The sequence below is a fragment of the Macrosteles quadrilineatus genome, unplaced genomic scaffold (assembly GCF_028750875.1).
Source record: "Macrosteles quadrilineatus isolate MER2022 unplaced genomic scaffold, UCM_ALF_1.0 Scaffold_2__2_contigs__length_208266976, whole genome shotgun sequence".
In the NCBI taxonomy this organism is placed as follows: Eukaryota; Metazoa; Arthropoda; class Insecta; order Hemiptera; family Cicadellidae; genus Macrosteles; species Macrosteles quadrilineatus.
Genome location: NW_026542595.1, coordinates 159654053 through 159680055, shown reverse-complemented (window position 1 = coordinate 159680055; position 26003 = coordinate 159654053). Strand labels below are relative to the sequence as shown.

Here is a 26003-nt window from a genome sequence, read left to right as displayed (position 1 = left end):
GGTTGTTGGTCTTGATTCTATTAAAGACTTTTCTCCTTCTATTTGTTTAGTGAATAATGAAACCTCAATTGAATTGACATTTGAAGATCTTTTAAGTCTGCAAAGCTCTACAGTTCACCACTCTGTCAACAACTTTTACTCCAATGAAACTCCATTCAATCCATTCTATCTACATACAGTCATATTGGAACCCAGACCAAATGGATTAGTATCATTTTGTAACTATCGTCTGAGAAATAAGCCAGTTAATCACAATTTGAATTCTGTTACGCTTTCGAGAGCTTCTAGTGAATCTGATATTATTCGACAGACTCCCAGAGTGGTTCTACAAAATGATGGATGGATTTCTTTAAAACGCTTGTTCCCATCCCTTGAAAGCTACTTTAATATCCTACTTGAAATAAACCCAACTGTGCAGTTTCTGATCTCTCGTTACACACGATATTTTACCAAACACTATAAGGTAATGGCCTTGCTTTCTTCAAACACTACAAATGACTTGACTTCAATGACTTTGGATAAACAACTCGTTCGACACATTACAAGTGATTTGCCACGTTTACTTTCTGACTTGAATGAAAGGAGGTTGCCTGCAGAGACTCAAGATTTTTGGTATGAACGGACTGCACTCAGGACATCAATGATGCCGTGGATAGACAGTGAGGTACGCCGCTTTTGTGCAGCAAACATTACCGAAGCTGTGATGGAGAACTTAAAATACTTGTCAAAATGGTAAAGAGAAAATTGCTGTATTCAATGTATCTTATGGTAATATATTTGTATTACAAACTTTGATTTTCTTTATTTGTTTACCCTTTCCTTCAGCTAAGCTAGCAACAACACAGTAGAGGATTGACTTTACTTTTCTTAGCATCCATAGCAATAATACTTTTTAAAGTAATTTTTCAGAGGGTGTTTGGAAAACTTTTAAATAATGGGTTTAGCAACAAACAAAGTAGTCAAGTTTAACATAAGTTTATTTGAAAGATAAATGCTATATAGATAACACCAACATAACAGGTAACCATAAACATTTTAGATGTGTTTATTATATACAACTCTAGCGTTACATAAATGTGTTAAGATTAGTAAACATGTAATAGTAAAACAAATACAGATCGAAAAAGGTTGTTAGTACATTACAAAATATTCATGAAATGTGCACAATAATATACATGTGTTAAATATCATAATGCTAAGCATTATCTTACTTTGTTATATCATGTTATTAAGTTATATTTTAGCTATATACTACTAGAATTCAGTTCTCAAGTAGATAAACAACTCTTATAGAGTATAGACAACAAAAAGGCATGAGTTCATCAAATTATTTTACAATAGCTAGGGTTTACAATAAAACATAATATATAAACAGAAACGCAAAAAACAAACACAGTAAACGTGAAATTGTATGGTTAAAAAAAACAAAACTTGACCAACAGCCTCATTGTTCAAATATGCTGGACTAGCGTATGTCACTCTCTATACGGATCATAAAGTTCTGTACGGTTAAACATTGTCACTGGAGATGCGGGGCTGTCTTCATCACTATCATGTAACATGTTGTTATTGTCTCTACAGTCAAAGTAGTTTAGAAATGTAAACAATGGTCGAAATACACAGTAGTCACACCAGTTATTTTCTTGTTTAACCACTGCATCAATTAGCCTGTTAGAGTTAACTTCAAAATGCTGTACAACATGTACAAATGCCAACCCCTTTTCGTGCCAATAACTTTGATAGTCAATATCATTATCGTCTTTTAGTGTAAAAAGGTTAAAAAAGCAGCCTCGACAATACTTCATAGGACGTTCTGTTTGTATTGTTTCATAGTAGTCCACATTTATATGACAATTATTACCATAGTAATTTCGACTCCAAAACTCTGGTTCCTCCAGAGGATGGTTCATGAGCATGACAAACTGATAACTATCAATTTGCATAAAGTCGATATCTCTAAACTCATAACTTTTTATTAAATCTCTGTTGACTGTTGTAGTTTTTATCCAAGTCCGTTTAATAGAGCTTCTCAACTCTGTGTGCATGAGGGAAGGGAGTATCGAAAACATTTCGATATCCTCGATTCTTTCGTATTCTTTTTCATATGGAATAGTACGGGCAACGGCATCCATACTCAATGAATACAACATTCTGACTACTCCTAAAGAGTGCTGATCAACCATCGAGCTAAGACTGACTACAATCATATTCTGACGATCCTCCATCGTCATTTTGACGAGCTCGATAATGCCCATACGCCAAAGTTCTAATTTTGTCCTGCAACACTATGCGTTTGTTATCATTGGCTGACAGAGAGAGTTTATCAACTGTTCTAGAGGTGAGTTGAAATGTCTTGCTTCTTATCTGGTTAAATGTCGCTCTGTACTGTTTATCTTCAAACAGTGCCTTCTTGTAGTGATCAAATGAAATTTTGTTTTCGACATAGCGTTTGCTTATTCCCTTACACTTTTTCTTTGCCGTTGTCTGTTGGCTGGAGTTGAACCTGTAGCAGTACATTTTACAACGCAATCCTACGTACTCAAATAGCTGTCTTCCTTTGCATTCATCCTTAAATGTGCCTATTTGAGGAATCGCTCCTTCCAGCCACAGCTCATGCTCCTTGGGATAGCATGACCTATCCAGTACATCTCCCAATCTTTCCTTCAATTCATTATTTAGGTTTAACTTGGTAATTATGGTATATAATAGAGAATCAGTATCAGAATAGTTAACATACACTTCAAAGTCTGGCGGAGCTAGTTTTTTCTTCATAACCATATAATGAAACCAGTTCATATGAACTTTTGCTTTGTCGAGAACTACTGAACCAACATAGACTGGCTTGTTTAATACTACCTTTTGTCTTCTTAAATGTACCGCGATCACACCATCAGCGATAATGCTTCTGTCAACAAATCTTGCTTGACGTGACAGCTTCTGGAACGCTTCATCAGAAGTTACTATTCTAATATCTACACGATTGCGCACGTTTTCTAACGTCTTTCCAAACACACTATTATTCATAAACTTGTAGAAATTTTTGGAAAACTCATTCGTAGATTCAGCTCTTAATGTGGTGTTTTTGTCGATGAACTTTTCCATCCACGGCGACTGGGAGAATCGCAACGCTCTGTGAACTTTTGTAATTTTCAAGCCTAATTTGACTGCCTGCTGGAACACTGTATAGTGAGCGATATAGTGTTTTTTATCTTCAAGCGTAGCAAGTAGTTTTCCCTGATTATCCACATCTTTTTGTTCTGGTAGAATGGGGAAGTCGTTCATTAGATCGTGCAAGTGCTCTGGCACTGTGACATCACATTCTAGTAAAAGTCCATACGGCGAATCTTCAGGTAAGTTTGACCAATTAAGATCATCAACATCATTTACAAACTCAAAATTTCCAGTTGGAAGGTGTTTTTTCATTTGGCTTCCATACAAGTTTATGCAGTCCAAATACAACATATATTTGGTTTCTTTGTTTGGATCATAGTCTTCGCTGTTCTCTAAAAGTGGGTTGTTGGCTTTTTCATAGCGGTGGCAGCATTGTACCAAACCGCCTCTAATCGCACTTTCAAACATTAAGAAATGGTCATAGTTCGTCAACAATTCCAAAGTTACACCAGTCATACGTAGCATACTCTGCCATGCTAGACCTGGCGCTGTAAATGAATGACAACAGTCAATGTTATAGGTGGCTACACAGTTTTTGCGAAAGCATTGAATTATGTCCATTAAAAGACAAACATCCAATAACAGATAAAAATCATGGTATTGTCCAAAATTTTTCATTTTCATTGTATTCCAAGTGTGTTGGGCATGTTGATATTCTGCATCCGTAACTTCCGAGTCATTGAGGGCATTGTAAAAGCTTTCACGTGGTGGCAGTGCTTCCTCACTGAATACAGCAAAGTCTTTTACATAATCATAGGGATAAATCCCTTTTCTTTGAATCAACTCCACATGCTGTTCTGGCACAAGTTTGGACGACTCTACGAGTTCCGTCGGTGTGAGATACGAAGCGAGATTCGCAAGGCTGTCCGCCATTAGGCGAAATGAATCCAAAAACCTAAGCCACATCCTCCCAATCTTTATCGATATACTGATGAATCTTTCTGAATTACTAGGGATCACTTTTATTTCGCTGTTGGGTAATACTGCCAAGTTCTTAATAATGAATGCTTCGTCGTATGAAGAAAGGTTGTGAAAGTATATTGGTATGAAGTTTGGAAGTTGACAGCGGGTGTTACACAACGAGCACAAGGTATAACGAAACTGACCTGTTATATGGTCGTGGTCCCGGCATTTCCTTGACTGAACCAATGTCTCATCAAATGCTATTTCACACAGCTCGCAGTTTGTCGCTTCATCATGCTGTTTCTGTTGTTCATCATTTAATGCAATCATGCTCACATTTTTAGTGTACAGCTTTTCCACTTTTACAGCTAGCTCCTGCATTTGTAAAAGGAATTCTTTTGCAGCCGATTCCGATCTGTGTATGTAGGGTGAGGTGTTTATCTCAGCTTCCTCTAACAGCTCTTTGGGAAGGTTACTTGCTACGATATAAGCAAACGAGTTCGCCTCGTGCCGTTGATAGGCATTGTCTGTCGAGGGAACTGGATATAGTGTTGATTCGAAGTCAGCTGTGACTACAATTGGTACTTCAATTTGCATCTCGTAGCTAACAAATCTAAGTTTGCTTTTATGCTGCTCCGGCAAAATCACTTCACTTGGTTTTGATTTTCCACAGAGCATTAAATGTTCACTCAACCAGTGCTGAGGTGTCGGAACACAGCGCCTGTTTTCTTTAAAGGTGCTACACCTTTTACAGATTGTAATTTTGTTGCTGCCTTTTGTAATTTGTGGCTGCATAAGCTTTGTGAAATTCAATATTAACGTAAAATGAGCCTCTCCTTCATCATTTCTAACGAGAAGGAGATCAAAATGGTCTTGCTGCTCATCAACTATCCTGAGTGGTGTAATATGGGCATTTTCGTCCAGTTCGAAGATGTTTACGCTAGTGTTGATGTTTTGTTTTTCAAATTTTTTCATTTGTGAAATGGGCGTTGGAAATGAAATACCATCAAAGTTGTAATGTGTTTCACACTCCCTAAAGCTATGCTCAGTAAGCACTGAGTCATAACGTATATTAGGTAGACTTTTGGCTAATATACAATACATAAAACAACAATCATTGCTGTTTTTTACATTTAAAATGCATTTCCTTTTAGCAATTTTTGGGGGCAGTGGCAGATAGCCACTTCCAGCAGGCAATGCATATGAAAATTTGCTTAGTCTAAGTGTGAGGCTCTTTACCTCATGCAAAGTCCATCCACTGCCTTTCGCCTGCGCTTCAGACTCCTCACGAAGCAGTTTGCTGGCGTCCTTCTTCAGCAGCTCTTGTAGCTCATCACAGGCGCTGTGTATAAGCCTCGACGTGGTCTTGAAGTTCATAAGTTCGCAATGTCCTTCAGGATGGCAGTAGACGGCCTCCAGTACGACGTTGTACTTGAGGGATTTGGTGACACGCAGCTCATCTTGTAGTATATCGAGCACCACTTCGTTAGCAGCTTCAATAAATGGCGGTAGGTCCTTGTAGAGGTTTTCATTATTTTCTATAACATAGTCTTTGGCTGATTGAAGACCTTTTTTTAAATACCACGTCAGCCTTGTTGTTGAACTTGTATGTGATGATGGACTTGACAATACACTAGTCACAGGACGCTTAGTCACCTTTGGAGGTGGTAGTTTTCTTTTCAAGCCACTGCCACTGGGTACTGCTTTAATTTGCTGTGGAGGTGTCTGAATTGCTGCCTCGTGTGTCTCTCGTCTGTTGTCATTGTTGCTCGCTACTGCTGATGTGAAGTAGTCGTTCAACGCCAAACACATTTGCTGGTGACGGCTCCTTGCGGATGCACTAAGGAAGTAGGCTTCTCGACAGATGGCACATTGTAGATACATCTAAAACATTAATTTCAAACATTAAGTACATTGCTCATGGTCTGCTATAGTTCTATTATATTTGGTTTGAGATTGTTTACGTTAAGTTTTAGAAAAAATACATTAATTTTTAGCACTTACCTATTTTATTATTTTAATTTAAGTTTTATTGCCTATGTTATCATGTTCAGCATGAGATTTTACAATTCAGATTCTTTAAGCTCATATTACACGCATTTTGTCTTTAGTTGTGTGGATTTCTTGCAACAATGAATGTTGCTTATATAGCTGCATGGTTTAGTGTAGTTTTTGCTAGGACAATATGAGGTATTAAGGGGCTCTTTACATTCGACTATATTAAGTTGTAAGCTCTCAAATAATTACTAAACGTAGTACCAAGAAGATATAAAACTGATAGGGCTTTCTACTTACATTGTTGTAGAAGTTTTCACAGCTAGACTGCTCATTGAAGGTTTAACATCTAAGCGGAACTTTGCAAGACGGCACGTGGGGAATGACTGCTCACTTCTAGCGCTGTAAATGTAAAAATAAAGTGTCAGTTGTCATATATAGTAGTTTCGTCAATACCAAAAATAAAGCATACTCCTTCCTAAGTAGATTTTTCATCGTTATATAACAACTGAAGCCAGTTAGTTCTATCCACTGCATAGATCGTCAAATCAAAATCAAAATATCTTTATTCACCATCCATACTTGATTAGTGTCAATATGTTATATTTAAAACGTTTGTGATATAAGCTTAAAATATAATCACACAAAATTTATATTAACAATATCGAAATACCGAACAAAACTTAAGTTACAAAGTTTAGTTTTAAGCATTCGTGTTTTTCTTTACAATTTTTTTTCTTGCCAATTTAATAATTTTAAACTTTGTTAATGCGAATAAAGTGATTTTTTCATAGCCAATAATGCATTCACTAGTTATCTAGCCTAACAATAATGCGGAAATCATAGAATTACACATGGTAGAGAGATGGTTGTGTCTGCACTAGCAAACAGAGACAGCACTCAAGAGTTAGACACAAAGAACGAGCTTTAAAGTTGCTTAATCTATGCATATACTAAGCTACAGCTCTAAAGACAAAATCTACACTCATTTCTAAGCATGATTTATTTATTTATTTTTCTTATTTTGCTAGCTTAACTTATGACAAAAAAAAATGCGTATATGCAAGTTTTTCTAAAATAATCCTACATGCTTGCTAAGTTCATAATACCTAATGATTTTTCTTTCTGATAGATATTAATTCGTTTTTTTTTAGTACGTTTTCTTTCAAAACATTGTAGTATAGAAGTGTTCTTAATTTTTTCTATAGGGTATATAGGTTAAAAATCATTTATTAAGTAATAAAGACTAAATAGTGAACATATATATTTTAATAGATATATAGTTAAAAGAAATATTTATTGACTTTTATTTATGTACCTACATCCCTAGTCACTAGAGTACTTTATATTTAATAGCTAATTATTTGAACAAGGAAGAACCCTTAACCCTTGGCTAGCGTCATGATTTGTCCAGTAAGAACAATATTAAATGCAAACACACACTAGCGGATTATTTATTTCTTTTTACACAAACTAGTTCTTGGTGACATTTGAAATAGAATGTTTGTATTGATTTGAGAGAAGAATATTTCAAATTGTATATAGTATTGATTAAGTGTATATTCAACATATAATCATGCGATAGCCAGAGATTGTATAATTAATCTATATTAATCGTATTATTAGAAGTTTATTTAGTCATATTTATTTATTGAATATATAATTGGTTTTTAAAGATCAACTAGTAGTAGATAGGGTTGCCTGATTTTTTCTCCGGCGAATAAAAGTGACTGCGATGTTGGGAATGAGTATACGAGTGTGGGCTGGGGGGCGATTTGTCCTCGAGCGAGCGACGACGACTTGTGCAGGTTAAAACTGTATGTTAGTTTGTGTAGACTGTAGGCACTAAGCACCGTATATATAAGAAGTATGTAAGTATTGGTTAGCAGACAAGTAGAGGTTACAGCAGAGGTGTAATTACCAGCCCGCTGTTGCGAGTATAAGTGCGAGGTGAATGTCATGGCTGGCTGTACAAGTGATTGCAGTAGAAAGTGAATTCACTTTCAATTCGGCGCACTAGGTCATGAATGCAACTCAGCGCAACCTGTCTGACCTAGAGAGCTGACACTAAGTTAAGTAACGCTTGCGTAAAATACACATGTCTACATCTACATACAGTACTTAAGACTAAAAAAGGACTGAATAAACTAAATACGTATTCAGTGAGCAAATATCAAACATTTATTGTTTCCAAATTTTTATATTCGGAGAGTTCCCGCTCATCCCCAAGTATTGAAGCCGATATGCCTTGCTCTCAGCGATTTCCTTCAGTTCATCTGAACTCAACGCCTCGCTGAACCGCTTTGGTAAGAATATACAGAAGTCGGCACTCTTTTCTGGCACATGGATGTCTAGGACGATGGACGCTCCGTATTTGGTGTTTACTGCCCTCCCTGCCACAATGGAGTAGCCCTCTTTGTTAGTAAGCGCCGAAACGTCGATCTTAGGGAGGTATGGTCCTTTCTCCAGGGTGTTGAGTTTTGCTGCTAGGGCCATGATTATGATCTATAAAAAAATATCCTGTTTTAAAAGTCGTACTAATAGTATGCCATATTATAGGCCGAGTACTGATATAATGAAAATTTATCGAGTTAACTAGCTTAGCATTAATAGACAATGCATAAACAACTGGAGCACTACAGCATAAATAGTACAATTGAAGATTGCTGCGTGAAACAAGTATGTCACAGCATATAACGCAAGGCGTAATATCATAGAAATATTAGCGCAACGGAGGGCAACTAGATACATATAAAACGTTTAACAGCTTAGTAATAACAGCTAAATGTATAGAAAAACCGTTGCACTTAGAATATACAAATATAACAAGTAAGGTTTGCAGATTGTAACAAGTATATCGCTGCATATATCGATTAGTAGAGTGTAATACCATACACATAGCAGTCCATCGTAGCGCAACTATATACATATTACAAATAGCTCTAAATAGCTAAATGTGTAGCAAAACTGTTACACTACAACATATGGATATATTGTAATCAATGTTATCTTGTATCATGTGTCAGGAATACCGTTTCATATAACAAGTAGTAGAAATATTAGTCAGTATAACATGTAGGCAGTACCAAGACAGTATAGCAAACGCAGCAGTGTAGAGAAAAACACATATTGGGACAGACAAAGGGGGGAAACCTTGAGTAAGTGGAGGGTATGAGAGTAATGCATCATTATGCATTAACGCAAAACAAATATCAGCACAGCAACAAATAAGAATATACAACTAGCACTCTTAGAAAATACAATTATGGAGCTATAGTAGTAGTAGAAAAGTGTAAGCTAAATAAGCATATACAAACTAAAAGATCATACAAGTAAGATTATTCTCACAGTTAATGCATAAGCACACGAGACATACCTGTTCGGTTGCGTGCAGAGAACTGTGCAGCTATGTACGCTTATGCCGCTTATAAGCAATCCTGGCTCCCCACAATCACTGACCTCACACAAACTGTATAAAAGCAGCCCATTGGCACTGCAAAGTTGTATTCGACTCCAGCTTGCATTGTGAGTAACTCGTGCACCTCGGTCAGTTTGTGCGTCCGGGGCAGTACGTGCATCAGTCGAAGTCGTCTACGCTTGTGTGATGCCAGAACATCTTCTCCATAGTTGTAAGTACAAACATATCGTAGTTTGCAATATAGTTGCTAGGATTTTAAAAAGACCATTAGATTTAAGCTTTTCCTATAACTCCTTGCTCTCCTTACCATAAGAGCAACGTTAAATAGCTAGACTCAAAACTTACAAAATTATTTACAATTATTTAATGTCAAATCTGAGTGTTGTAAAACGTGGTAATGCTCGTTAAATTAGAAATCTGAAGTGAAGTATGTAGCTAGAATATTAAAAGATGTCTAAAAATCTGTTTGATTAGAAATACGTTGATCTTTAAAAACCAATTATATATTCAATAAATAAATATGACTAAATAAACTTCTAATAATACGATTAATATAGATTAATTATACAATCTCTGGCTATCGCATGATTATATGTTGAATATACACTTAATCAATACTATATACAATTTGAAATATTCTTCTCTCAAATCAATACAAACATTCTATTTCAAATGTCACCAAGAACTAGTTTGTGTAAAAAGAAATAAATAATCCGCTAGTGTGTGTTTGCATTTAATATTGTTCTTACTGGACAAATCATGACGCTAGCCAAGGGTTAAGGGTTCTTCCTTGTTCAAATAATTAGCTATTAAATATAAAGTACTCTAGTGACTAGGGATGTAGGTACATAAATAAAAGTCAATAAATATTTCTTTTAACTATATATCTATTAAAATATATATGTTCACTATTTAGTCTTTATTACTTAATAAATGATTTTTAACCTATATACCCTATAGAAAAAATTAAGAACACTTCTATACTACAATGTTTTGAAAGAAAACGTACTAAAAAAAAACGAATTAATATCTATCAGAAAGAAAAATCATTAGGTATTATGAACTTAGCAAGCATGTAGGATTATTTTAGAAAAACTTGCATATACGCATTTTTTTTTGTCATAAGTTAAGCTAGCAAAATAAGAAAAATAAATAAATAAATCATGCTTAGAAATGAGTGTAGATTTTGTCTTTAGAGCTGTAGCTTAGTATATGCATAGATTAAGCAACTTTAAAGCTCGTTCTTTGTGTCTAACTCTTGAGTGCTGTCTCTGTTTGCTAGTGCAGACACAACCATCTCTCTACCATGTGTAATTCTATGATTTCCGCATTATTGTTAGGCTAGATAACTAGTGAATGCATTATTGGCTATGAAAAAATCACTTTATTCGCATTAACAAAGTTTAAAATTATTAAATTGGCAAGAAAAAAAATTGTAAAGAAAAACACGAATGCTTAAAACTAAACTTTGTAACTTAAGTTTTGTTCGGTATTTCGATATTGTTAATATAAATTTTGTGTGATTATATTTTAAGCTTATATCACAAACGTTTTAAATATAACATATTGACACTAATCAAGTATGGATGGTGAATAAAGATATTTTGATTTTGATTTGACGATCTATGCAGTGGATAGAACTAACTGGCTTCAGTTGTTATATAACGATGAAAAATCTACTTAGGAAGGAGTATGCTTTATTTTTGGTATTGACGAAACTACTATATATGACAACTGACACTTTATTTTTACATTTACAGCGCTAGAAGTGAGCAGTCATTCCCCACGTGCCGTCTTGCAAAGTTCCGCTTAGATGTTAAACCTTCAATGAGCAGTCTAGCTGTGAAAACTTCTACAACAATGTAAGTAGAAAGCCCTATCAGTTTTATATCTTCTTGGTACTACGTTTAGTAATTATTTGAGAGCTTACAACTTAATATAGTCGAATGTAAAGAGCCCCTTAATACCTCATATTGTCCTAGCAAAAACTACACTAAACCATGCAGCTATATAAGCAACATTCATTGTTGCAAGAAATCCACACAACTAAAGACAAAATGCGTGTAATATGAGCTTAAAGAATCTGAATTGTAAAATCTCATGCTGAACATGATAACATAGGCAATAAAACTTAAATTAAAATAATAAAATAGGTAAGTGCTAAAAATTAATGTATTTTTTCTAAAACTTAACGTAAACAATCTCAAACCAAATATAATAGAACTATAGCAGACCATGAGCAATGTACTTAATGTTTGAAATTAATGTTTTAGATGTATCTACAATGTGCCATCTGTCGAGAAGCCTACTTCCTTAGTGCATCCGCAAGGAGCCGTCACCAGCAAATGTGTTTGGCGTTGAACGACTACTTCACATCAGCAGTAGCGAGCAACAATGACAACAGACGAGAGACACACGAGGCAGCAATTCAGACACCTCCACAGCAAATTAAAGCAGTACCCAGTGGCAGTGGCTTGAAAAGAAAACTACCACCTCCAAAGGTGACTAAGCGTCCTGTGACTAGTGTATTGTCAAGTCCATCATCACATACAAGTTCAACAACAAGGCTGACGTGGTATTTAAAAAAAGGTCTTCAATCAGCCAAAGACTATGTTATAGAAAATAATGAAAACCTCTACAAGGACCTACCGCCATTTATTGAAGCTGCTAACGAAGTGGTGCTCGATATACTACAAGATGAGCTGCGTGTCACCAAATCCCTCAAGTACAACGTCGTACTGGAGGCCGTCTACTGCCATCCTGAAGGACATTGCGAACTTATGAACTTCAAGACCACGTCGAGGCTTATACACAGCGCCTGTGATGAGCTACAAGAGCTGCTGAAGAAGGACGCCAGCAAACTGCTTCGTGAGGAGTCTGAAGCGCAGGCGAAAGGCAGTGGATGGACTTTGCATGAGGTAAAGAGCCTCACACTTAGACTAAGCAAATTTTCATATGCATTGCCTGCTGGAAGTGGCTATCTGCCACTGCCCCCAAAAATTGCTAAAAGGAAATGCATTTTAAATGTAAAAAACAGCAATGATTGTTGTTTTATGTATTGTATATTAGCCAAAAGTCTACCTAATATACGTTATGACTCAGTGCTTACTGAGCATAGCTTTAGGGAGTGTGAAACACATTACAACTTTGATGGTATTTCATTTCCAACGCCCATTTCACAAATGAAAAAATTTGAAAAACAAAACATCAACACTAGCGTAAACATCTTCGAACTGGACGAAAATGCCCATATTACACCACTCAGGATAGTTGATGAGCAGCAAGACCATTTTGATCTCCTTCTCGTTAGAAATGATGAAGGAGAGGCTCATTTTACGTTAATATTGAATTTCACAAAGCTTATGCAGCCACAAATTACAAAAGGCAGCAACAAAATTACAATCTGTAAAAGGTGTAGCACCTTTAAAGAAAACAGGCGCTGTGTTCCGACACCTCAGCACTGGTTGAGTGAACATTTAATGCTCTGTGGAAAATCAAAACCAAGTGAAGTGATTTTGCCGGAGCAGCATAAAAGCAAACTTAGATTTGTTAGCTACGAGATGCAAATTGAAGTACCAATTGTAGTCACAGCTGACTTCGAATCAACACTATATCCAGTTCCCTCGACAGACAATGCCTATCAACGGCACGAGGCGAACTCGTTTGCTTATATCGTAGCAAGTAACCTTCCCAAAGAGCTGTTAGAGGAAGCTGAGATAAACACCTCACCCTACATACACAGATCGGAATCGGCTGCAAAAGAATTCCTTTTACAAATGCAGGAGCTAGCTGTAAAAGTGGAAAAGCTGTACACTAAAAATGTGAGCATGATTGCATTAAATGATGAACAACAGAAACAGCATGATGAAGCGACAAACTGCGAGCTGTGTGAAATAGCATTTGATGAGACATTGGTTCAGTCAAGGAAATGCCGGGACCACGACCATATAACAGGTCAGTTTCGTTATACCTTGTGCTCGTTGTGTAACACCCGCTGTCAACTTCCAAACTTCATACCAATATACTTTCACAACCTTTCTTCATACGACGAAGCATTCATTATTAAGAACTTGGCAGTATTACCCAACAGCGAAATAAAAGTGATCCCTAGTAATTCAGAAAGATTCATCAGTATATCGATAAAGATTGGGAGGATGTGGCTTAGGTTTTTGGATTCATTTCGCCTAATGGCGGACAGCCTTGCGAATCTCGCTTCGTATCTCACACCGACGGAACTCGTAGAGTCGTCCAAACTTGTGCCAGAACAGCATGTGGAGTTGATTCAAAGAAAAGGGATTTATCCCTATGATTATGTAAAAGACTTTGCTGTATTCAGTGAGGAAGCACTGCCACCACGTGAAAGCTTTTACAATGCCCTCAATGACTCGGAAGTTACGGATGCAGAATATCAACATGCCCAACACACTTGGAATACAATGAAAATGAAAAATTTTGGACAATACCATGATTTTTATCTGTTATTGGATGTTTGTCTTTTAATGGACATAATTCAATGCTTTCGCAAAAACTGTGTAGCCACCTATAACATTGACTGTTGTCATTCATTTACAGCGCCAGGTCTAGCATGGCAGAGTATGCTACGTATGACTGGTGTAACTTTGGAATTGTTGACGAACTATGACCATTTCTTAATGTTTGAAAGTGCGATTAGAGGCGGTTTGGTACAATGCTGCCACCGCTATGAAAAAGCCAACAACCCACTTTTAGAGAACAGCGAAGACTATGATCCAAACAAAGAAACCAAATATATGTTGTATTTGGACTGCATAAACTTGTATGGAAGCCAAATGAAAAAACACCTTCCAACTGGAAATTTTGAGTTTGTAAATGATGTTGATGATCTTAATTGGTCAAACTTACCTGAAGATTCGCCGTATGGACTTTTACTAGAATGTGATGTCACAGTGCCAGAGCACTTGCACGATCTAATGAACGACTTCCCCATTCTACCAGAACAAAAAGATGTGGATAATCAGGGAAAACTACTTGCTACGCTTGAAGATAAAAAACACTATATCGCTCACTATACAGTGTTCCAGCAGGCAGTCAAATTAGGCTTGAAAATTACAAAAGTTCACAGAGCGTTGCGATTCTCCCAGTCGCCGTGGATGGAAAAGTTCATCGACAAAAACACCACATTAAGAGCTGAATCTACGAATGAGTTTTCCAAAAATTTCTACAAGTTTATGAATAATAGTGTGTTTGGAAAGACGTTAGAAAACGTGCGCAATCGTGTAGATATTAGAATAGTAACTTCTGATGAAGCGTTCCAGAAGCTGTCACGTCAAGCAAGATTTGTTGACAGAAGCATTATCGCTGATGGTGTGATCGCGGTACATTTAAGAAGACAAAAGGTAGTATTAAACAAGCCAGTCTATGTTGGTTCAGTAGTTCTCGACAAAGCAAAAGTTCATATGAACTGGTTTCATTATATGGTTATGAAGAAAAAACTAGCTCCGCCAGACTTTGAAGTGTATGTTAACTATTCTGATACTGATTCTCTATTATATACCATAATTACCAAGTTAAACCTAAATAATGAATTGAAGGAAAGATTGGGAGATGTACTGGATAGGTCATGCTATCCCAAGGAGCATGAGCTGTGGCTGGAAGGAGCGATTCCTCAAATAGGCACATTTAAGGATGAATGCAAAGGAAGACAGCTATTTGAGTACGTAGGATTGCGTTGTAAAATGTACTGCTACAGGTTCAACTCCAGCCAACAGACAACGGCAAAGAAAAAGTGTAAGGGAATAAGCAAACGCTATGTCGAAAACAAAATTTCATTTGATCACTACAAGAAGGCACTGTTTGAAGATAAACAGTACAGAGCGACATTTAACCAGATAAGAAGCAAGACATTTCAACTCACCTCTAGAACAGTTGATAAACTCTCTCTGTCAGCCAATGATAACAAACGCATAGTGTTGCAGGACAAAATTAGAACTTTGGCGTATGGGCATTATCGAGCTCGTCAAAATGACGATGGAGGATCGTCAGAATATGATTGTAGTCAGTCTTAGCTCGATGGTTGATCAGCACTCTTTAGGAGTAGTCAGAATGTTGTATTCATTGAGTATGGATGCCGTTGCCCGTACTATTCCATATGAAAAAGAATACGAAAGAATCGAGGATATCGAAATGTTTTCGATACTCCCTTCCCTCATGCACACAGAGTTGAGAAGCTCTATTAAACGGACTTGGATAAAAACTACAACAGTCAACAGAGATTTAATAAAAAGTTATGAGTTTAGAGATATCGACTTTATGCAAATTGATAGTTATCAGTTTGTCATGCTCATGAACCATCCTCTGGAGGAACCAGAGTTTTGGAGTCGAAATTACTATGGTAATAATTGTCATATAAATGTGGACTACTATGAAACAATACAAACAGAACGTCCTATGAAGTATTGTCGAGGCTGCTTTTTTAACCTTTTTACACTAAAAGACGATAATGATATTGACTATCAAAGTTATTGGCACGAAAAGGGGTTGGCATTTGTACATGTTGTACAGCATTTTGAAGTTAACTCTAACAGGCTAATTGATGCAGTGGTTAAACAAGAAAATAACTGGTGTGACTACTGTGTATTTCGACCATTGTTTACATTTCTAAACTACTTTGACTGTAGAGACAATAACAACATGTTACATGATAGTGATGAAGACAGCCCCGCATCTCCAGTGACAATGTTTAACCGTACAGAACTTTATGATCCGTATAGAGAGTGACATACGCTAGTCCAGCATATTTGAACAATGAGGCTGTTGGTCAAGTTTTGTTTTTTTTAACCATACAATTTCACGTTTACTGTGTTTGTTTTTTGCGTTTCTGTTTATATATTATGTTTTATTGTAAACCCTAGCTATTGTAAAATAATTTGATGAACTCATGCCTTTTTGTTGTCTATACTCTATAAGAGTTGTTTATCTACTTGAGAACTGAATTCTAGTAGTATATAGCTAAAATATAACTTAATAACATGATATAACAAAGTAAGATAATGCTTAGCATTATGATATTTAACACATGTATATTATTGTGCACATTTCATGAATATTTTGTAATGTACTAACAACCTTTTTCGATCTGTATTTGTTTTACTATTACATGTTTACTAATCTTAACACATTTATGTAACGCTAGAGTTGTATATAATAAACACATCTAAAATGTTTATGGTTACCTGTTATGTTGGTGTTATCTATATAGCATTTATCTTTCAAATAAACTTATGTTAAACTTGACTACTTTGTTTGTTGCTAAACCCATTATTTAAAAGTTTTCCAAACACCCTCTGAAAAATTACTTTAAAAAGTATTATTGCTATGGATGCTAAGAAAAGTAAAGTCAATCCTCTACTGTGTTGTTGCTAGCTTAGCTGAAGGAAAGGGTAAACAAATAAAGAAAATCAAAGTTTGTAATACAAATATATTACCATAAGATACATTGAATACAGCAATTTTCTCTTTACCATTTTGACAAGTATTTTAAGTTCTCCATCACAGCTTCGGTAATGTTTGCTGCACAAAAGCGGCGTACCTCACTGTCTATCCACGGCATCATTGATGTCCTGAGTGCAGTCCGTTCATACCAAAAATCTTGAGTCTCTGCAGGCAACCTCCTTTCATTCAAGTCAGAAAGTAAACGTGGCAAATCACTTGTAATGTGTCGAACGAGTTGTTTATCCAAAGTCATTGAAGTCAAGTCATTTGTAGTGTTTGAAGAAAGCAAGGCCATTACCTTATAGTGTTTGGTAAAATATCGTGTGTAACGAGAGATCAGAAACTGCACAGTTGGGTTTATTTCAAGTAGGATATTAAAGTAGCTTTCAAGGGATGGGAACAAGCGTTTTAAAGAAATCCATCCATCATTTTGTAGAACCACTCTGGGAGTCTGTCGAATAATATCAGATTCACTAGAAGCTCTCGAAAGCGTAACAGAATTCAAATTGTGATTAACTGGCTTATTTCTCAGACGATAGTTACAAAATGATACTAATCCATTTGGTCTGGGTTCCAATATGACTGTATGTAGATAGAATGGATTGAATGGAGTTTCATTGGAGTAAAAGTTGTTGACAGAGTGGTGAACTGTAGAGCTTTGCAGACTTAAAAGATCTTCAAATGTCAATTCAATTGAGGTTTCATTATTCACTAAACAAATAGAAGGAGAAAAGTCTTTAATAGAATCAAGACCAACAACCGCATGAGCCTGGCTTGCAACTTTGTAAATCTGTCTGAGTAAAAGACGTGGTTCCCATGAGTTAGACTGCTGGTTAGAACGCACAGCTGCTTTGTGTGAACTATGAGAGTGACTCACCACAGATGTTGTCATCACAGGTGTTGAAGTAGACGTCGAAGAAGAACACACGTATGACACTGGAGGTGAAGTCGATAGTGTGGTCGGCGACGTAGATAGCTTAAGTGCTGATGTATTTGATAATAGTTGTTGCGAACGTTGAGGTGGTGGTGGTGGTGGCGGCGGCGGTGGTGGCAGTTGTGATGACAGTGATGGCAAAATCGAGGCATGAAGTTTTTCTTGATGACCTTTCTGACGAAAAACCTGGCTCGACCTGGCGCGTGTGCCAGATTTTGCCGAATTGGAGTGGGCTGGTATTTTCTGTTGTACGATTGACGGCTGTTCCGGTCGATACTCTTCCACTTCCTTTGAATCGTAATCCTCATCCTCTTCCACTGCATTACCATTTTCACTGCAAACTGTTGAACACTCGCGGGTATAGTAATTCGCTTGGATCGCACTTGCACCTGCTGTTGTGTGTACAGAATCAGATACGTCTTGTAGAGTCTCACCAGTTAGAGATGCAAGAAGCTGGTCAATGTCCATAGTATTTACATCGGAGTATATTACGTTATGCACTGGGGGTATAGGGGGAGCTTTAGTACGTTTGCGTTTCACTCGCGATAGATCTTTACGTGGAACTGGTGCCGACCGCTTCACTGACGCGTTCATACTGACTGAACCAGCAAACCAGTTCTAGGTTTTATATGCAGTGTATTTGCAGGTCTGGACAGGTCTTAGTACGATCATTGACCTTACGAGGCGGATGCTGAGCGCCAAGGACAAATCCATTGAACCTCTTGGATCTCTTTCTTTTTTGCGATTACATAACGTTGTTGTATAAAGAAGGCTTTGACAACAAGTCTAGACAGGTTTCCATTTATTTATACATGCTAGAAGTTTTAAGAGATAGATAATCCTGTTGTCGTAAGTAATGCAGTGAGCTTTCTATCAATAGTTGCAAAAAATTTTAAAGTTTCGGCATCTGATTTATCCAACGTGTTTAGCCTTTCATCAATGGTCCTTAATAATTTTGATGTTTTCTCATCTGATTCCTGCAGCTTCTTTACCTCTCCATCTAAGGATACTAGCGATTTAGATTGTTTCCCGTCTGAATCATGTAGCTTCTTGAATCTTTTATCCAAAGACATCAAAGATGTAGAAACTTTCTCATCCGAGTCTTGTAGCTTATTGAGCTTATCACCCAAAGATACTAAAGATGCAGACGTTTTCTCATCTGATTCAAACAGCTTTTTGACATTTCTATCCAAAGATAACAAATGTGTAGACGTTTTCTCATCCGAGTCTTTCAGCTTCTTGAGCTTATCATCCAAAGATAATAAAGATGCAGACGTTTTCTCGTCTGATTCAACTAGCTTTATTAGTTTGTTATCCAAGGAAGCAATTAATTGTGATGATTTCCCATCTGATTCTTCTAAGTTGTTTAGTCTATCGTGATAGGATAACTGATTCTCCTTTATGTCTTTTAGCTCGGTCTTGATAGAACCCTCTATGGAGACTATTGATTGTTTTACATCCTTAACTGCTTGCTGGGCCTCTTTGAGGCTAACAACAAAGGTCTTTAACTTTCCTTCCACCTCATTCAAATCGTCTTTGTTCACATAGAAACGATTTAAATAGCCTTTAGACACCTTTTGTCGTGATACGTCAGGTTCCACTGCAGCTCTAAACCTCTTTGATCCATCTTCACTTATCACATATGCATCATCTTCGTCATCAGATAAGTGATGCTTCTGTTCTTGATACAAAGCATGTCCAAACTTATCTATAATGTGTCTTCTAATCATAGCTTGTACAATATATGTTTACAATAACAAGATCTAATCCAGAATGATGGGAGAAACAGGTTAATATACTATTTAAGCCCACGAGTTGTAGCGTGAGGGAAACCCAAGCCATTTGACATAAATCTTGTTTCCTTTGCGCTTTATAACCTTTTCAACCAAATACGTATCTGGGTAATTTGTCTTTTGTAATTCTGGTTCGTAAAATGCCCCTTTGATAATGTCCCCTTCTTCATCTTGCAGGTAGTACACTGGTGGGACAGATTTTCGCACTCGTATGATTTTAAATAATTCAGTACTCCAGTTTGGGGTGTAACCTTTTTCAAACAAAGTTTTATACTTAGAAACCCTGACTTTATCATTGACTCTTAGCTTTGGAATCCCTTGTACCTTGTTTTGATTTAATTTCCTCACCAATGCCCTCTCGTGAAACGATGTAACATCTCGTGGTCTCATGCCTGTTGTCCGATGTAGCCTTGAATTGTACATGGAAATTAAACGAGGAAGCATGTCTAGCCACCTATAATCTCCCTGTACAGCAAATTCCTTATACATCCAATTTTTAATCGTTTTATTCAGCCTTTCTACCACAGAGGCCTTCAAATGGGTGAATGTACTGAAATGATTTATCGCAAAACGTTGCATTAAGGATTTAAATTCTTTATTATAAAAATCTGTACCAAGATCACTTTGAATGTTTTGTGGTATTCTTCCACTATTTTTCAAAACATTTTCCATAGCTGAGGCCACTGTCTTCCCTTTTTTGTTGTCTAAAGGAACCGCCCATGCATACTTTGAAAGAACATCAATTATCATTAGGATATACTTTTTCCCTTTATTCGCTTTTGAGTAAGGTATCATTTCTATCAAGTCGACTTGCCACAAATCGTCAATACCTCGAACAAAAACCTTTCTTCTGACAAAGTTTTTCCTAGCTGGTTTGTGTAACTCATTAACAATACCTCTCTTGGCAGCATCTGCTTGACTTGACATTGTCTTCTTTCTTTTATTCATAATGCCTTTATTACCTATGAACACTTAAGCGATAATACCGTTTAGTTGAAGCAACTCTATAATATAGTCTATTTCTTCGCTATGAGCGTTGTGACCGGCTTCTTGTGACAAAACCAAGGTTTTAAGTCGCTTCACCAGTAAATTCACATCAGATGTGTACCTGTCCACGTTGTCAACAGTTATACCACTTCCACTAGCGTGTTCCGGTGTTGTAACGGTCATGCCTTGCTTTGGTGGAAAAAGTACCGATATTACGCTTAAGTACTTTTTGCCCCTATTTGCATTTACAGGTTTTTCAGCAGAATACATCTGTCGGTGTGCATTGGTGTCTTGAAGGATCTTTTTGTACACTGTCAAATCCTGCCTTTCTACTATATCCTTATCAGGAACCTGCATGAATAGTAATTCAAGGAGTCCTGGAGTTGTTTCAAAGCTGTGATTCTTTACCTGTATCTTTGAATTTGTAATTTTTATTCTAGAATCACCAATTGTCGTATTACCCCTTCCATCAAGTCGAACACCATAAGTCGTGTCCATTTTATCTTTTGTTTGAGGATTGGAAAGCCTTTTTAAATACGTATCCAGCTGATTGGGTTTAATGGTTTGAGTAGACACATCTAAGGACTTATTGAAGTCATCCTCCTTTTCTTCATCTTGTACAAAAGTTCTATCCATAGTTGTACTCTGATCATCTTTTTTAACCACAAAGTCTAGTTCTTCTTTTTTAACAGGTTTATAATAGTACTGCTGTTCCTTCAAACGTCTCTCTACTGTCTCTTGCAGAGGTTTGACTATGGGTTTAGCTTGCACTTCTAACAACCTCTCAACATAATCAGCATTATGCTTCAATTGTTGAAACTTTTTACGCACAGCATTTGTTAGTCTAAGTAGTTCATTTTTTACTATATGTTCGTGCTTGTTAGCACTGTCTTGGTTCTGCTCCTTCAAGTTTGGTATTGGATATTTCTTCACTATACGTCGGATTACTCGTTTCGCTCTTAGCTTTCTTTTCTTGGGAGCTCTAAGAGCCATCGGAGCACTGCCATACTTCTCCATCCTCTCACTGTCACTCTGATTAACGTTTAGTGTATTAATGCTGAAAGGAGCCCTTTATATATCGACTATATAGGTATCAAGACCTAAACGGTAACGACCTTTGTTGATTTCGGAATCTTTATCTATGGTTACAAATCCATACTTGTGTTTGTTCCAACAGGTGTGACACAAACACTTAAATTGATCAAAAGTCATATCGCTATTAACATGATCATTGTATACATGTCTTAGATTTAAGTCATCCTGCTTGAAAAGAATTATTAAATTGGCGTTATCTCTAAGGAGATGTTTAGGGAGCCGCGTGTACGTCTGGATCAAGTAGAACGTATCTACATCTCTATGTCTTCCCATGCTGAAGTATGCTTTCATATTGTCTTGTTTATCACAGGCCACATCATCAAATATCATTATTGAGTCCTTTTTAGCTTCATCAGGATTAGGAACATCTTCACTGTTGGTAAATGAAAAATAACCAATACATGACAGGTTTTGCATTATTTGTTCAAGCATCTTGTATTTAGGTTGCAGCAATGATTTACTAAACACATATACATTAGCATACTTTAATCCCTTTGGTTCAGTCAAAAGGCTAAACATCAAATTTGTTTTTCCACAGTTAGATGGACCACAAATGATGCCTCGAATGGATTGAGGAAGGAGTTCACTATGTTTTTTCACTTCTTTGGATTTAATTCCATCCGAAGTGGATTGAATGAGTTTTTCCACAGCATTGTCCACAACAAAAGTGTCACGGTGCTTTTTAAATTTCATCTTCACACACTGGGGGACAAAAGTGAAATGAAGAATCGTATATAAGGTGTTCATATTTGTAAGACCTGCTCAGTATGCGTAGGATCACTAGAGGATGTGGTCTGCTTAATCGTGCTATAAACTCTCTTCCGCTAGAACTTCACCTGCCTGGAGGATACCAATTTTGTGGACCTGGTACAAGATTGAAGGAAAGGTTGGAAAAGAAGGATCAAGGAATCAACCTATTGGATCAAGCTTGTAAACAACACGATATTGCCTACAGTAAGAGCAAAGATCTTTCATCTCGACACACTGCTGACAGAGTATTAGCAAACGAGGCGTGGGCAAGGTTCAAAACAAAAGGTGTTCCTATTGGTGAGAGGCTCGCTTCCTGGGCTGTTGCAAGCGCAATGAACGCGAAATTGAAGCTTGGTGCCGGAACAACCGAAGGCAGGAGGAGGAGGAGACGGCAGACTAGGCGAAGAAATCGAGGGAGGTTAGGTAGGGGATCGTTAGCCAAAGGGGGCACAGCAAGAGGTGGAAGTGCGCTAAAACGAAAAAGAAAAGGCACCACTAGAAAGTGCAGCAGAAGACTTAAACCTTTTACTTTTTCCGATGTATTACGACAAGCAAGGACGGCTGTGCGGGGATCAGGAATGCATCTTGTTGGCAGAGGTGGAATATTAAACAGAGGGAGTAGAAAACACATAACAAAGGCAGCATCATCAGCGTTGAACGCCATCAGATCTATGAAGAGAGGGAGGCGTAGTGCGTTCAGTCATTTACGACGTAGATCACGGATTCTATCACTTCCCAAGTCAGGAGGTGTGCTACCATTGCTGCCAATCTTTGCAGGGCTTAGTGCATTGGGAAGTCTGACAGGTGGGGCTGCTGGTGTGGCCAAAGCAGTGCTTGAAGCTAGAGATGCCAAGAAACGGCTGAGCGAGATGCAAAGACATAACGAAACTATGGAGGCAGTAGCTTTGCGACATGGCAAGGGCCTGTACTTTAGACCATATAAGAAAGGACTTGGTATTTACATGGCACCTTATCAGAAGCAGCCAAAAAACTTATAGATATTTTGCCCAGAAGGGCAATGTATGATTTTGAGTTAACACATTGGGCCAGGAAGCTTAAAATCCCCCATTTTAGAGGAGTGTTTATGCGTGACAACCTTCCTAAAAGTCCATGGAGGAACGAGTCTGCAATAGTCAACTTGGACAATACCAATGGTAGTGGTACTCATTGGGTATGCTACAAGAAGAGTGGAGACTACGTGAGGTACTTTGACAGCTACGGGGATTTGATACCTCCACTGGAACTTCAGAAGTATTTAAATGGGAAATACGTATCTTACAACCGAACCGCTTATCAGGATGTCAACACTCACTCTGAGATCTGTGGGCATCTGTGTTTGTATTTTTTAACCTCAATTTAAATGATATTACAGTGTACACATATATATATATATATTTGTTGTTATCATTTCGACCCTTTAGTCATGTCTCAGACGTTCATGCTTTCAGGTAGAACTTCTACTCTTTCAGTAGACTACTTTCCTCCCATCGAACTTGAAGGTGGTTATGATTATGAAGTTGGTTTGCTTAGCTTCGAGTCTTATAACTCCATACCAAATGTCGACGAAACAAACAACCAGTTTCATTTTGATAATGGAAAGATTATTAAAATACCTACTGGTACATATGAAGTAATGGATATTGAACGTTTCATACAGGATAAGCTAAAGATGTTGGCTACACAGGAAAAGAAGTACTTTTTTCGCTTGGGAACAAACAACAATACATTGCAAACTACTCTGAAATGTAACGCTCAGGTGGATTTCTCTCAACCCAACTCTATTGGCAGCCTCCTGGGTTTCGATTCTGAGGTCATAGGACCTGGAAATGAGCACTACTCGAAGAATGTTGTGGATATTTTTAAGACAAACACGATTAGAGTTGAATGCAGCATAGCGGGCGGGTCTTTCGTTAATAATAAGCAAAGTCATACAATCCATCAGTTTTTCCCAGCAGTACCACCAGGATATAAGCTTGTTGAAATACCCAGTACAATCATTTACCTTCCAATCACCACGAGGGCAATAAGTAACATAACACTACGGATTGTAGACCAGGACGATAGGTTGGTGAATTTTAGAGGAGAACGTATTACAGTGTGTTTACACTTGAGGAAGGTCCCTAGTTGAACAGTTAGTAGGAGATGGGTTACTTATATTTTTCAAACTGTTTATCAAGACCAAGAATATCAAAGGGTCATATAGACAGAGTCAAGAAAACCCATAACTCCGACGACTATTTATTGGGTGCACACTCAACAGTACCAAGCAGTGTTTGTTTGTCACCCAAGCGACTAACACACACAAACCGAAGGTTTTTACGCTCCTTGGGCTATAAAATACTTCAATAATGGATGTACTGGATATTTTTAGTAGTGTCCCATTTGATGACACTATTTCTCACATGGAATTTCACACTCATTTCCCTTACTCTTCTACCACACTAGACAACAATGACGAGATAAGAATACCAATTCAACAACAAGATATATGCATTGTGCCTTCTATGAGTTATTTGTATGTTGAGGGAAAGCTGTTGAAGTCAGACAATACAGCAACTACAAAAACAAAGTTCACTCCAAACGCATTTGCATTTTTGTTTGACGAGATACGGTATGAAATAAATGGAGTTGAAATAGATCGCATTAGGAACCCAGGTATAACTTCTACAATGAAAGGATTTGCTTCTATTGGAGAGAACTCTTTAAGAAGTTTAGGGAACTCTGGCTGGCCAACCGAGGTGAATAAGTTGTCTTCCACTTTGGAAAGTCATGTGACTGACACTGATGGAAATTTTAGTTTTTGCATACCGCTAAGTAGGCTTCTGGGGTTCGCAGAAGATTATAGAAAGGTTATTGTCAACTGCCGTCATGAGCTTGTTCTACTGAGGTCAGCCGGGGACAAAAATGCAGTTTTGTGGACCTCAAGTGGTGCTACTGACACAACTCCTGAAGATATTAAAGTTAAACTAGAGAAACTATGCTGGAGGGTTCCCTACGTTTCTTTGAGTGATAGACAAAGAATTGCATTGCTTAGACATTTGGAAAGGGGAACGAGTGTTCCTGTAGAGTATCGAAGCTGGGAACTCTATGAGTATCCCTCTTTGCCACAATCAAACAAGCAATCTTGGTCAGTAAAGACGGCATCACAGCTAGAGAAGCCAAGATACGTCATAGTGGCTTTCCAGGAGAATCGCAAAAACAACATAAAAAAGTCTGCCGCATGCTTTGATCACTGCAAGATATCAAACATAAAACTTCATTTAAACTCTATTAACTATCCTTATGATGATTTAAAACTAGACATTGCAAAGAACCACTACGCTATACTCTACGACATGTATACCCGTTTTCAGGAGTCGTATTACAATGTTCCATCACAACCACTTTTGGACGTTAAAAATTTCATTTCTTATGCACCACTAATCGTAATTGACTGTTCTAAGCAAAACGAATCCCTTAGGTCAGCCCCTGTTGATATTCGTTTAGA

General features: G+C 37.3%; 3 protein-coding genes across 3 annotated transcripts in view; 2 read left to right on the top strand and 1 right to left on the bottom strand.

The window, feature by feature from the left end:
• The window catches only part of LOC128985962 (calcium uniporter protein, mitochondrial), a 301746-nt gene that overhangs the window by 253096 nt on the left and 22647 nt on the right, over positions 1 to 26003 (top strand). The window lies entirely within an intron of this gene.
• Positions 1000 to 6469, bottom strand: LOC128985961 (uncharacterized). The gene is made up of 2 exons (XM_054405974.1): positions 6370 to 6469; positions 1000 to 5958 (listed from the first exon to the last, which is right to left on the bottom strand). Exon 2 carries the CDS (start codon positions 5956 to 5958, stop codon positions 2188 to 2190), a length of 3771 nt encoding a protein of 1256 aa, XP_054261949.1. The 5' UTR covers positions 6370 to 6469; the 3' UTR covers positions 1000 to 2187.
• On the top strand, positions 9611 to 16719 carry LOC128985960 (uncharacterized). Its single transcript, XM_054405973.1, has 3 exons — positions 9611 to 9698; positions 11248 to 11349; positions 11761 to 16719. The coding sequence occupies exon 3, from the start codon at positions 11761 to 11763 to the stop codon at positions 15529 to 15531; it is 3771 nt and encodes a 1256-aa protein (XP_054261948.1). The 5' UTR covers positions 9611 to 9698; positions 11248 to 11349; the 3' UTR covers positions 15532 to 16719.